The 14,502-nt window shown below is 52.0% G+C and overlaps 1 protein-coding gene across 1 annotated transcript in view; it reads right to left on the bottom strand.

Moving 5' to 3' along the window:
• Positions 1 to 14,252, bottom strand: part of PCDH19 (protocadherin 19) — a 60,511-nt gene extending 46,259 nt beyond the window's left edge. The window contains exons 1-2 of the mRNA XM_074834779.1: positions 12,112 to 14,252; positions 8,768 to 9,095 (exon numbers count right to left, since the gene is read on the bottom strand). Of these exons, the coding sequence (XP_074690880.1) occupies positions 8,768 to 9,095; positions 12,112 to 14,252 (2,469 nt within the window). The remainder of the gene's footprint in view (positions 1 to 8,767; positions 9,096 to 12,111) is intronic.
• Positions 14,253 to 14,502: the final 250 nt, after the last annotated feature.

The following is a 14,502-nucleotide window of genomic DNA, read 5'->3' as shown; positions in this document are numbered from 1 at the left end:
CATTATTCAGCAATAAAACTGCCGAATTATTTGATCTCTTTCTAACCTTTATGATTCTAAGCACTCTTTTTGACCCAGATTGAATGAGGCAACATCTGCAGAGCCTTTCACAAAATTGTACTCAGCGTGCACTATTGTAGGTCCGCTGCCAAAGATAAATGTTATTATTTTAAAGCCATCATCCTCCTAATAGATGAGCAAACGCACTGCATTAGCATAGCCTGCAGAGCTCGAGCACGGGTGAGAAAATGCCAGAGGGTTTTCGCTTAATGGAATTTTACATACCTGACTTAGGATGGGTTAATGCAATCCAGCAACACGGGAATTTTAAAACCTGCCCTGTGGCATACACCTGCCATTACAAAAGATGGTATAATCCGACAAGCTCCAGATCCCCGTGAGAACTAAGAAGGATTCACGTCCAGATCTCCGGTGGCCAAGAGGGCGTTGAGACGAGGACCTCATCTACATGGCTCTGACGCACACAGACCTACGCTGTTTATCACAGACCCGCCCCATGTGCTGGGTGTGAGGAGGAGGAGCGGCTGGGGTTACCTGCCGTGCGCTGAGGGTTTCCCTCAGCGGGTGTATGCAGTGCAGTGCCTGCGATGCACGTCTGTCCGCTGCAGTGTTAGCAGTCGCTGCCCTCCAGCCTTCGCCAGTCTAACGAGAACTCACCATAATTCTGTGTTAAACAGGGAGTCACTTCGAGGCTAAGTACTAACCACTTGCCCAGCTGACATCAGCCATTACTTCACTCCAAATTTAGACTAGAAACTAGAGGAAGACACTGAAGCAATGATGCTGTGGTCTCTTCTCCAGCAAACCCTCCAACATGTGCTATGGGCAAGCTCTGCCCAAAAAGACACAGTGAAATTAGGAGCCGTCAATGGCCTCATTGTCCCTTTGCTGAACCCTGGGCCATGCTCTCTTGGGGACGGCGGGGACCGGGACCACAGGAGACCCCAGGAGACAACTCATACCACAGCCCTGTGAGGGTAGCACTGCCTGCAGAGCACCCCATCCATTGCCAATTCAGAGCACGCTCTAATTTAAATTATAATTACACTTATAAGTACACAGATTACAACTATTTATGCTACAAATAAGACCATCCTGTATTTTAATTAAGAGAAAATGATTGGAACTCAACTATAGCCTCTACTGGGAACAATATCTAATCATTTATTGAAGCAAGGCCATGCCCAGCCCTGTAGGCAGCCTGGCAGGGAAGGGGGAGTGGGCAGGGTTGGGGGTCCCCCCATCTGAGCCCTCACACCAGAGTGGGAGCCACTGTCTGAGGGGACGAGAGGGGTGAGAGGAGAGGTCTCCCAGGAGAGATGGAGGGCTCATCGCTGGAGAGCTGGCAGGCAGAACCTGTGGATGGAGGCAGGTAGGGGATGAAGGGCAGGCAGGGCTCTGCCCTTGCCAGCTGAGGGGAATTTAGGAAAGACCCAAGCAGGGCACCCGCAGAGAGGGCAGGAGCTGAAGGACCTGGGAGGGCACCTGGCTGAGGAGCTTCTCTGGCTCAAAGCCCTCAGGAAGGACTTCAGGAGATGGCAGCTGGAAAATACAGCTCTTCCACAGAGCCAAGCAGATGCACAGAAGGTTATTCAAAGGCTGTGTGCACTTGGCCTTAACGATACCTTTGCACGCAGTGTGTGCTTTATGCAAAGTAAACGACAGGGAGAAACCACAGAGTTTAAATCGCTCAATAGAACAGGAATTCATTTGGAAACTACTATAAGAAAGGTCACAAGTATCATGCAAGACCACCCTTTTGTTGTAATTTAAAAAAAAAAAACGTACTATAAATCTTTCCTAATTTAAGGGAATTAAATCTTATCTGCCGTGTAAATATAGTTACAGGAGGTTTTTTTATAGACTCAACAAGTAAGAGTTATGCATGAGGAATTCAAATTTACTAAAAGGAAAACAAGACAAGCCTCTCTGCTTTCAGTAAAAGTGAACCATAAAACCCAAACCAGTAGCATAAAAACGAATGAAATATATATATGGTTATATGACATATTATATACTTATTTATATAATTAGGTACAATATGTAATAATTCTATACACTTTATATGCTTATAAATATATTGTGTATATCATATAGCCTATAGTATACAACAGATAATATATAAAATATACAGTATGTAATATATAATGATAGAATCACATCCATGTTGAGCACTCTTGGTCTTGCCATCAGAGGAGAGGGTTCTTACTGTTAAATACAGCTTGGCTACTGCCACTACACCACACACCAGCCCTCATTCCTCCACAGACCCTTGCAGCGAACCCCCTTGGTCCCACCCAGCTGGGACACTGCTGCGGGCTGGAAAGCCCCTGGAAAACCCAAAGAGGTGCTGGGATGGGGTCACCACCCTACAAAACATACATGGCTTAGTGGTGGACTTGGCAGGGTTGGGTTTACAGTTGGACTTGATGATCTTAAACGTCTTTCCCAACCTAAATGATTCCATGATTCTATGAAAAGCCAAAGCCTGTTGAACTAAAGGCTAAATCACAGCGCAGCGAGTGTGGCCATCAGTGAGAGACATGGTTAAACGTGAATGGGAGCTGGAGTATTTATCTCTGTTGCAACGTACTCAAATGAATTTTTCCAAACGGAGAGCTTGGAGCGATTACATTAGGAGATGTATAATTTGGTTAGGCTGACCTCGGAATGGAATAAAAAGCTGCTGATTTCCATAATGTCAGCCTCCGACGCTTGGAGAGGTCAGGGAACATGCAGCAATACACAAAACACTTTGGGAGTAGTTAAGCCGAGGGACTTGCCGGGACTTGCTATTGCGGGGGACATTTGGAGTGAGTAGGAAGAGCATCCAGGGAGGTTTGGGGTTCCCACCCTGCAGGCTCTGGTCCCCCGGGAGGTGCAGCGTGCCCGCTGGCTGCCCTGGCAGGGACTGGTGAGCCTTCCCCAGGGAGGGGATAACCAGTCGCTACCTAAGGCTGAAAGCACCGCTCCTCTTCGGTGGGCTCTCAGAGAATAAAGGCTGCCGCTAGCTCCCAGAGAGGGATGCACAGGCACAGAAACACAGAGGCACTAATGAGAGCCATGACCTGTGCTTACCCATCGCGGTGCGCATCGCAGGCACAAAAAAGTGCTGAGTTACAGTGACCTCCCAAGGAGAAAACAAGACTGGCAACGCTCGCTGCGAAGTCAGCCTTCCGACTAGTCGAACATCATCGCTGATAATGCTTTAATTATTCTCTCTGCTGAAAATAAGCCTTATTTCAACAGCCTGGCATGTCTCAGCACCACAAACTTTCTCAGGGTTGGAAATTATCTCCTTTTTTTTCCCCCCTGCTCTATACACAGTATTACTCAGAAGCAAGCCAAATCCCTTCCAATTATGTATCATGACGTTTCCCCAGCGTTACACTAAAGCAAGGCCCTTCACTTCTAAATGGCATGGTTTATAACAAATTGTCTGTTATACCAGACAGAAACTGATTTCCTCAAACCCAGCATATTAAAGTGAGTACATTCATTCTGGTTGTAACACACAAAATGTGATTATAACAGACACTTTGGGGGCTTTTTAAGGCTAGCGGAGAAGAGGAGGATAAGCTGGAGGGGAAGAAAGAATTGACAAGTAGAGAAATGACAGAGAAAGAGGAACAGCCACGCTGATTTCATTTCTTACAAAACAAAAATCTTTGTGTGTTGGAGAAATGTGCTTTAGTTAACACCGCCAGATAGCCAGAGCAAAAACTGCCGGTGTCGCCTGAAATGAAAATTGCTCTATTGTGCTTAGAAAACCATTTCCTACAGTTAGGAGAACGCTTTCCAGGTAGTAAAAAGCATATCTGAAACCAACAGGGCCTTATCCTGCAACTGTTGCTCGCTCAAATAATCCCCACTGCCACAAGGAGCCCAAACGAAATCAGTGTGAGTGAGGATTATGCAGGAGTGTATCAAGGTTGGGGGATTAGACCAGGATTATCACTAAAACCAGTAATTCCCCATCTTACTGATGGTGGCCACCAGCTCGGGAGATGGCAAATCACCACTGCCACGACCCCCCCAGGGCTGGGGCCGCACGCAGGTCCGGGAGCTGTCGGGCATGTGGGTCCTTGGAGGACTCGAGTCCTGCTGGATCAGTGGCTGCTCCACCTTGACCTCCTCCAGCGGGACCTGCCAAAGCAGCACCAGAGCAAGGCTGTGCCTAATCCACACCCCACTTATGGTGTAACAGCCATGCTCCTGCTTCCCTTCCCTGTCGCTGCCACGACGGAGCCATCCTGGACCCCCAGAAAGAGTCAGTCCTGAACCTCCATGTTAATTCCACTTGTGGACGTCTGACCTCTCAAACAAGGTTCGTCCATTCCCATTTCACACCTCCTCGCCTCTCCCATGCTGGGTCCTGCCAGGGACCAGCCACCACTGCAACCCCAGAACAGTCCGAGGGGCAGAGCAAGCTGCCATGCCCCGGGGGATGCTCCTCGTCCCACGGCAGCACGTGATGCTGCAGCACCATTTCCCAAAGTGGCTCAGATTTTGGATGCAAAACTGTCTCTGAAACACAGATGCAGCCATTACACGCACATTGGTTTTTTTTAAAACCATGAAGTCAAAATCCAGGCATGTAAGTGTTACCCAAGGGTGGCTGCTCTACATGCGAGTCGTGTCCCGAGGATCCTAAAAGGCTCAGCATTCAGACCGGTTTCCACACCACCCCAATGCAACGTGCATTTTTATCAAGGAAGCTGCTTAATGGCTCCTGCTAATTTTGATTTTTAATCTCCTGGTAAAACTTCCAGTAATATACACGCAAAACCTGACAACAAGCCCTTTTGGTTTCAAAGCTGACTTCTCCTCCAGCTCGGTAGGAAGGGAAAAAAAAAGCCCTCAGCAGCAGCAAAGCCTCTGACCGGCAATGCCCTTGCAGCTCCAACATGTCCCACTCTCCCTCCTGCAAAACAAGTTGAAATACTAACGGGGGCCAAGCCTCCCGCTGTCAGCCACGATCACCAGAGCTGCTCACAAATGCTTTTTGCCATCGCTGCCTACAGTCACAAGGATGCTAAAAGGCCATGGGCAGGGGTCCCCGAGTGGTACCCCAGCACCCAAGGAACCACCGCAGGTCCAGAACTCCCCTGGGACGCCCCCCGCCACCTCCCAATGCTCTCTTGGCAGCTGTGCCCTGGCACAAACAGAGCTGGCAGCTGAGCCCGGCCCCCACCCAAGGGGAAAAGCTTTTCAAGGGTTGTCTCAAACTTTTTTTGCATCCTCAGAGTGGGTTTGCAGCCCCCACTCTTTAATCCTTTCTGGATCAGCAGGGAAAGGTGAGGAGCACCAACGAACCAAATTACCACCGGCACGGCACTGCCAGCCCCGAGACCTGCCACCGTGCGTACCGCTGCCGCGGGAGGAAACATTTTCTGAAGCTCCACAAACAACCCATCCTTGGGGACTTTTATTTCAAGGTTCCTGACTGTTAAAGTAAATGAGCTTCACATTAAAGACCAGCTACATTGCAAACACACTGCTGCTAGGACAGCGCGTGTCTGCAGAGGCAAGCACTTACTCCCAGCCACAACCATCATATGCTAGGCGACACCGTCAGCGACACGTTTACCTCTGTATTTTATCTTTTATCAACCGACGCTTTGCCTTCCCATCAGGAAAAGTCACTCCTAGGTGGAGCAGCAGCAATATCTCCCCGATGCTGACACCTCGTAAAGGCTCCCAGGGGAAATGCCGGCGGCCTCATCACTGGAGGCGATTCAAACCAGCCCAGACAAAGTCCCGCTGGATGCACTGCAGGGAATGGTTTGGCTCTGGAAAGCCTGGGCAGGAATTGTATTTATTAAATCATCACCACCTGGAGGTGTACCAATAACACACTTCATAGGCATATCATCACACCGCAACACCTGCTAAGGCACCGATGGGCTACGGTGGGTACGAGGCTGCGACGCTCCCCCGTGGAAGCATCCTTTATGGAGTTTCTGTGTCACCCTGTGTGCCAGGACAGGGCTGTCACTCTAGTCACCACTGAACCTACTCACTCTCAGGGGCCACCTGGATTTTTAGGAGCCAGTAGAACCCACACCGCCAGCAAGATAACTTCCCTTGCAACAGCTGGAAGCATAATACTGGGACTCTGCCAAAAAACATAAAAATTCCCACCCTAAAGCAAACTTCCAAACAACTTCCAGTTGAGATTTCTCCTCCCCGTGTCCTGGCCCTGCCCTTTTGTCCAAAAGCATCCCCAGGGAGCGAGAAGATCCCTGCCAGGACACGCTGCTCTCCCTGAGAGCACCCACCCACGAGCTGCTGGTCCCTTAGCAAGACTGGAGAGCCGCCAGCTGCCCTCCTGCACGCTCACGGGGCTGCTGGAGGGCACATTTTAAGCTGACACTCCATGGCACTCGTTACAACAGACACATTTATTTCTCCAGGCAAGATACCAGCTCTTTGCAGTGCATCCCACCTGCACGAGTGATGGGGAAATGAGGCAAGCTGGAGCCACAGGGAGAAGCAACAAGAGTCCCGGCTGCCTCACACGAGAGTGCACAAGGTGGTGGGGCTCTTTGGAGAGCACATGCTGCCGGACCCCAGGCTAACCGCTACGTCGAGGAGGAACACGGGCAACCTTGCCTTCTGCCTGCAGCTGCCTGTTAACTTTATCAGCTGCGCTATGATGTTCCCAATAGTCCTTCCCTCCTTCCCAGCACTGCAGACCTCTTGCTGCCGGCACGCACTTCTGGCTAATGCCAACATGTGATGGATTTTATGACTGAATTTTGTCTGTGGCAGTGAATCACAGGCTGACAGGGTGCTCCTCTGCTTGATGCCTGTAGCAAGGCACCAGCCAGAGATGCGCTTGAGACCCCTCTCCAAAGGAGACCGCTCCAGAAAGGCAGGGATTCCTCAGGGACCACTGCCCTCAGCATCCCAACAGCAATGGTCACCCACAACCTTAGGATGCACGCCCCCAGGCAGCACCCTGAGCCCCAGCTGGGACCCAGCAAAGAGCACAGGCAAATCTGAGCATCAATGTGATGGTGGTGTTTCCCACTCCCAGCCTGTCCAGGCACAGCACAAAGTGCAGGCGGATTTAGTAGCAGCTCCTCTGCCTTATTTAACCAGAGACAGTCTTATCCCAAACTGCTCTGACTCAGACTCAGATGCAAAGTCCCTGCCTCTCTCCATTGGGGCATCTGGGAGGAGCAGAGCCCACTCAGTTCTATGGCTGGATACATGCAAGTAGAATATATGAGTGCTTATATCCAGGTCATTTCTATTCACTTATTGCTGAGAAACTCTATTACAGCCTTTATATGAACACCTGAAGTTAAATCAAGCTTTAATTCTGTGGACCAGCACCGAGTTGCTCCTGCCATACCTTCCCAGATGCAGGGGGGGCTCCCAGCCCCGCAGGCACAGGCAGCTGCACTGGGCTGTGCCGGTGCACCCATGCAGAAGTTGCCTCCTCACAGCATCTCAGCGGGTAGCCTTGAGGAGGCAATGCCATACGGCGAGGAGCCTGTACACACGAGGGCGAGAGAGGTTCAAAACGCAGGCTGGGCAGAAGAAGGCTAAGTGCCCACGATCTGTCATGGAGATCCTGACAACCCCCTCCTGACCGTCTGGTCATCGAAGTGGTCATTTGAGTGACCAGCAGTTGGGCTGGGAGCACCGCAAAACTGGGCCGACACCAGTACATGACCTCTCAGGAGCTGGTTCTGTAGCCTTAGTGGAGGTTAAACACCAGGGTTCAACGAGCATTTTGCCAATACAAAAGCTGTAGGATCAGGCCCGCCGGCACCAGTCCTCTCCAGCAGCCCTGCAGACTCTCTCTTGCAGAGGGCCAGGCTCTGCTCTCCATAGCGCAAGTATAAATCTGAAGCAGCTCCACTGTCTTCAGCAGCATCATTTTGCATTTACACCAGCACACTGAACGCAAAACAGAGCAAGCCATAAATATTTCAGCTGCTTTTCCAGCTTTGTTATTCTGTTCAAAGCAGGAAACATGACAAACCTTTGATTGCTTTGCTTAATACCAAACAATAATTCAAAGAGAGACAAACAAGCAACATTAAATGATGCCTATGATGTACAGGAAAGCCGATGAATTAGAAGAACCTGATGAGGATGACGTGGATCGGAGTGGCCCCTTTCCCTGCCTTCGGCAGGTACCATGCATCCCTCCCACGCCAGCCGGCATGCGCCCGTCCTGCATGGTGTGGGGACGGCACCGGGCCAGGCGTGCGGGCGGTCACAGCGCAGCATCCTGCGCTGCCTGCATCCCCAGCACGACCCGCTGCCTCCAGAGCAAAGCTGCCAGCACTGCTTTCAACAGCCTTTTAAAAAACTCCTGTGAAGACCACGAGCGTCTCCTCCCTTGAGCATCACCGCACTTAAAATCCACTTGCAAAGCAGCCACCTCCAGGCTCCCGGCAGCACGGAGGCAGCTTGGCCTGGCCCATGAGCGCCGGCGTCCCCGCCTGGGCATCTCTGAGGGTCTCTGCAGTGTCTGGGGGTGAAACATCCACCCATCACCATGTGTCGGGGCTGCCCTAGAACCTGCAAGGTGGGTGCCTGCCGCTCCGCCCTGCCCGTCCTCCATCACTACCTCGCCCCGGGGTGTCCAACACACGGAAAGCACCACTGCCTGTTCTCTCCACGTCGTTTCGGCAGCGCTTACACCAACAGACCCGCAGGCCGTGGTCCATGTGCAAACCCGTTATTGATGCCCCGGGGGCATGGGCTGCCCACCCGCACTCACCTCTGGCAGCGGCATCCCATTGATGATGAGGTCAGGCTGCTGGGGGCTCTGCCCCGTGAAGGTGTGATGGTAAATGTGGTTGGAGCCGGTGTTCCTGTTGTTCTGGCTCTCCACGTTGAGGAAGGTGCTCTCAGAGCGGCGGCAGCCCAGCGGCAGGGTCTGCTGGTGGTAGTCGAAGTAGTTGAGGGATGAAGTGAGAGAGGAGCAGCTCACAACGTTCATTTTATCCGTCTCTTCCACATCCCGCGGTACCAGGCGGATATCATTCTTGCTGATTTTCTTCTTCTTGCTTGATTTCTTTTGATGCCCGTAGGAGTATTCTGCAATTCTGGGGGACAGAATGAAAATGAATAGCTGAGAGCATCCCGAACCCTGCCCCGCTAAATAACAGGCAGAAACCCGGAGGGCTTGGCCCCCATCTCCATGTAGGCTTCTTAGTCATGCACATTACGTCATGTTTTGGGTCTGGTGGCATGACATGGTCTTTAGCTTATTTTCATATGTATAATGCTTTCAGGTCAAATATGAAAAATAATGGGAAGGATAATGTCTCTGTTTTTTTGTAGTGTTTGTAATTGCTGATATTTAGTTACTAGGAGTAAAGTCCAGCCTGCAGAAGAGAAAAATGGAGATGTTAAAATCCATGAACTGAAAAGGGTACCTGCATTCATTTCCATGCATAATAAGGATTTTAAAAGTGATTTAATTTGGTCCCTGTAATGAAAATTCAAAATGAATACCAGATTTTTTTCCCAGTTCATTTTCCATAGCAGTAAATAAAGCAGACCCAGAAGCAGTCCTAGCTGGCAAGCTCTATTCTCTCACACTCCAAAGGCTGTTTGTTTATTAATGCTTTATCCAAATTGCTGGTGTTTTGACTATCTCCTGATAATACCTGATAACTTGAAATCTTTTCTCCAACCACATCCTATTCCTCCCTCTCCCCCCGACATGCACACCCCCTTCTGCTGGGAAATGCTTTCGCCTTCTAGAAATTGGAGAACAACAACTGTGTTTTGCAAAGAGAAATGATCCTTTTTGACCTTTTTTTTTTTTTTTACTGCATGCTTTTTTTTCTCTGCCTTTCTTTCCCTCTTTGCTTCCCACCTGCTAAAAGAATCAACTGATGAAGTGCCTTGTTTGCCTTCTGCAAAAACACCAGAGGAAAAAAGTTACCATAAAACACCACTCGAGCAAATAATGACAAATATGACTGCACCTTGCATTAACTGGGTATGCTCAGAGTGACTGTGGCTCCTCTTTCCACAGGGAGCAACACAGCCCCAGCCAATGCCCCACAGATGAATTTGTACATGCACAGCACTAGGCAGCTCGGTATTTCCCAGGGAAGCTCATCAAATGCTACCCACAGTCAGAAATACACATTTTAAAGTCGGGACTTTGCTCCTCTTCTTGTTATGGTAACAGCATTAAAAAAAAAAAAAAAAAAAAAAAATCCAATAGCTGCAACAGAAATAATGGGATGAATAAATAATACAGTTTATCTAGAAAGGCAAATATTGGACAAATATTCTTGTTCCAGAAAGCTAATTGCCTGAGCATGAAAATGCCACCAAGTCGAACAGCTCTCATATAACCTTATGTGCCTCATAAATTAACACATGCTATGAAAACTCTCCAGAACATCTAAAATAAGGCACTGCAAAGCCTAAAGGCACGCACCCAGCATGGGGAGAGGGTGCCCTATGGTCACAGCCGCTGCTGAGCCTACCTGGCGCTGCTCTACCTCTGCAGCTGACTTCTCCTGCTCAGATGCACACTGATAACTGCCCCTGCATCCCCCTGAGCGTGCAAATAAATCAGGGGCAGGCAGGGATTTCTGTTGTGCCAACAATCTATATGCTGCTGACTCGTCTAACAATGCTTGATGAAGCTTTAATTGTTTTGTTTACCTAAATGTTTAAGTTTGGCAATGCGAGAGCCCAATTATTTCCTGCAGGCATTCATTTTGCTGTCCTTTCTCTATTGACCAATTATTTAATTAAACTGCACTTCATTAATCCCTAAGCCGTCACAGTAAACCCAGGGCTTATACATATGCGTGAAGCTGTTAGGGGCACCGCCACAACGTGTTTTTTATCCATTCAGGTCCTATTCTCTTCTAATGGGCCGAGCTGGCAAGAAATCTGGTGTACGAGCTTTCACTTGAAGCTAGACATCCCATAATACAGCACAGACCGACCTTTATTTGCAGATGATTTTTCCCCCATCGAGCAAAAAGGCTTATAAACGCACTTTACGCTGTGAAAACGGGGTATAAAACCCAAACTCTCCAGCATTATTTCTGCGTAAATAAAACTTTAAAGACTGCACATCCCTCTGCGCCACAGAATTGCCGGGGGCGAGCGTGCGTTTCCAAGGTAGAGCAAAATTAATTTCCATCCCTCCCCTCTGAAACGACTCGGTGCCGAAGGAATGGAGAAGTCATGGCTATTTCACTAGTAACAGGATTAAACCATTTATGAGGCATTGCAGCTGCTCTTTTATGGCATCTGATTGATATTCATGTGTGGTTAGCATTTGTCTCCTAACTTGTGTAACACAGAGAATAGTAAAAGAGAGACAATAATCGCCGGGCTGTTACATATTCAGGGGACTGGATTTCCCCTATCAGCCTTTCAGCGGCTCCGGGCGCGGGGCTGACCTCCCCTCCGGCATTTCGGACCCAGGAGCACGCCTCCAGCCAGGGCAAAATAACACAGCGCTGCAAAAAATCCTCCCTGGCCCCATCGCTCCCAGCCCAACCGGCCGCGCTGCGTGCTGGAGCAGCGTATCGGGGGGAACCGGGTGATTTTCACCACTATTTTATCCAGTTGGCCCCATCGTCAGCCGTGGCGAGGAGCCGCATCGGGCGCACAATAGCTCTTTTGAACGGCGAGCAAGGGCTTACGGATGCCACCGCGGCCGCTCGCCCCGTCTGCTGCGGGGATGCTGCGGTGGGCTGGGGGGGTTCCCCCCTCACAAGCACCGGGGAGCTGCGCTGGGGACTGGGGGCTGCCCACGGGAACCAGCCATGCTGCTGTAAAACTGTTCTCCCCCCTTTCTGCGACGGAGCACATAAAATCAGGGATGCTGCAACAGATTGTCAAGCCGCACAATTAAGTCGATTCGTTACTCGGCACAGATTTCTGTGCTTCTCCCAGAGAAGAATTTTTTAAAGCTTCGCAGGAAATTTCCTTAAGAGGGACGCGAACCGCACTTTTGTTCCTAAAGCAAATGTAACACCACCCTCCCCCAGGGATACAGCAGCAAATGGAAAAGTAACTGTGATGGCAAAAATCAAAGCAGACCCGGCAGGTGCTCAGAAACAAAGATGTCTTTACCTGCAGTTGTAGGTCCTGATTTCCTTGTTATCCCTTTTGCACTTGACTGCCACGAAGATCATGGTGACAAAAAGAATGGCTGCGATAGACCCCAGGGCAATAATGAAAATCAGGGAGAGGTTAACAGATCCTATGGACTCCTGGGCATCCAGGGCTGGAGACAGGTATATCAAAATCAAGGCAGAAGCCGAGAGAGATGTTTTTCCATGGTCGTGAGCCACCACGATCAGCTCGTAGGCTGTCTTTGCATTCTCCCCAAAGGCTCTGGTGGTCCTTATCTCTCCATTGACCTGGTCTATCTCAAAAAATCCTCTGTCTCCTTCCACCATTTCGTAGGAAAGTCTGCCATTTTCACCCTCGTCGTAGTCGTCTGCCTTGACCACCGTCACCAAGTAGCCAACCCCCGCGTTCCTGGGGATGTACACCTCCGCGGTCCCATTGACCAGCGGCGGGGCCGTGATCACGGGGGTGTTGTCATTGACGTCCAGGACGATCACCCTGACGGTGGCATTGCTCTGCAGAGAGGGATTACCCCCGTCTTTTGCCAAGACCTTGAACTCAAAGGCCTTCGTCTGTTCATGATTGAAGGACCTCAAAGCATAGATATCTCCAGAGTTGGGGTTGATGGAGACATAGGTGAAGACAGGCATGTCCCTAACTTGGGAGGGCACGATCTGGTAGGAGACACTGCCATTGAGGCCCAGGTCAGGGTCCCTAGCTGAGACTGAGAGGAGGTAGGCCCCCGGGGTGTTGTTCTCCTGCACGATGACCTGGTAATAGGGCTTGGAGAAGTGGGGATGGTTGTCATTCTCATCAGTGATCTTGACAGTGAAGGACTTGGTGGCCTGCAGGGAGGGGACGCCATTGTCCTTGGCCTGGATGGTGAGGTTGTACTGGTCCCTCTGCTCCCGGTCCAGCCGCCCGTCCACCAGGATGGTGGAGAAGCTCTCGTACTCCTGGAGCCGAAAAGGCACATTGCCCAGGAGCTTGCACTGCACCCGCCCGTTAGCCCCAGAGTCACGATCCGAGACCCGCACCAGGGCGATGACGTACCCTGGCGGGGCGTTCTCGCTCACCTCCACCAGCTCGCTGTTGACAGAGAGCAGATTGATGAGGGGCGGGTTGTCGTTAGCATCCTGGACGCTGATAGTCACTTTGCAATGGGCAGGGATGGAGTTAGGCCCCAAGTCCTTGGCCTGCACGTCCAGCTCATAGACGTGACCCTCCTCGTAGTCAATGGCACCGCTCACCGTGATGAGGCCGCTCTGGGGGTCGATCTGGAAGAGCTCCCGGGCCCGCTCAGAGACGTAGCTGTGGAAGGAGTAGAGGACCTGGCCGTTGGTGCCCTCGTCCGGGTCAGAGGCGTTGAGGCGGATGACCGGTGTACCTGGCGGGGCGTTTTCAGGCACGCTGACGGTGTAGGCCGGCTCCTCGAAGAGTGGGTTGTTGTCATTAGAGTCGATGACACGGATGCTGAGCTCCACCGTGCCGAAGTTGGGCGGGTCACCACCGTCCAGCGCCGTGATCACGTAGCTGTAGTGGGACTGGGTCTCGCGGTCCAGGCTCTTCTCCACCACCAGCTCGGCAAAGCGGGACCCATCACCCCGCGTCTTGGTCTCCAGCCCGAAGAGGTCATTGGGGGTGATCTCATAGCTCTGCACACCAAAACTGCCCGAGTCCGGGTCGTAGGCACTCTCCAGCGGCACCCGGGTGCCAGGGCTGGCCGTCTCCGAGATTTCCAGCTCGATCTGGTCGGTGGGGAAGCTGGGCGCGTTGTCGTTGAGGTCCTTGATCTCCAGCTTGATCACGCAGATCTCCATGGAGCTGGACATCACCTCCAGCGAGATGACGCACTTGGGGCTCTGCCGGCACAGCAGGTCCCGGTCGATCTTCTGCTTGGTCACCAGCAGCCCCGACCCGGGGCTGATGTCCACCAAGTGGGGGGCCGAGTTGGACACCACCCGGAAGGCAGCGGGCTGCCGGGGGTCCAGCACGAAACCGGCGTCCCGGGCGTCCTTGGCGACGTTGGCGATCACCGTGCCGGCCCGCTGCTCCTCCTCCACCGAGTACTTGAGGTTGACGAGAGCCCCGGCGCCGGCCCACAGCAAGGCGGCCCCCAGCAGCGCCGGGAGAGCCCCCATCGCCGCCACCGCCCCCTCCGGCCGCCGCGCCGCGCCCCGACGGCCGCCGGCCGCCCGCCTCAGGGGCCCGCCGCCCTCATGCGGGCAGCGCCCGCCGGGCTGCCCCGGCGGCGGCGGCGGGAGGGCGGGTGCGGGCACCGGAGCCGCGGTCCCCCCACGCCAACGCCGCCCGCTCAGGCGCTGCGAGCTGGCGGTGGCGCGGATGGGCCGGGCATGGCGGGCGGGAGCGGGAGCCGGAGCGGGGTGCCGA

Source organism: Strix aluco, chromosome 10 (genome assembly GCF_031877795.1).
Source record: "Strix aluco isolate bStrAlu1 chromosome 10, bStrAlu1.hap1, whole genome shotgun sequence".
In the NCBI taxonomy this organism is placed as follows: Eukaryota; Metazoa; Chordata; class Aves; order Strigiformes; family Strigidae; genus Strix; species Strix aluco.
The sequence above is the reverse complement of the archived record's forward strand: the minus strand, read 5'-3'. Positions and strand labels throughout refer to the sequence as shown.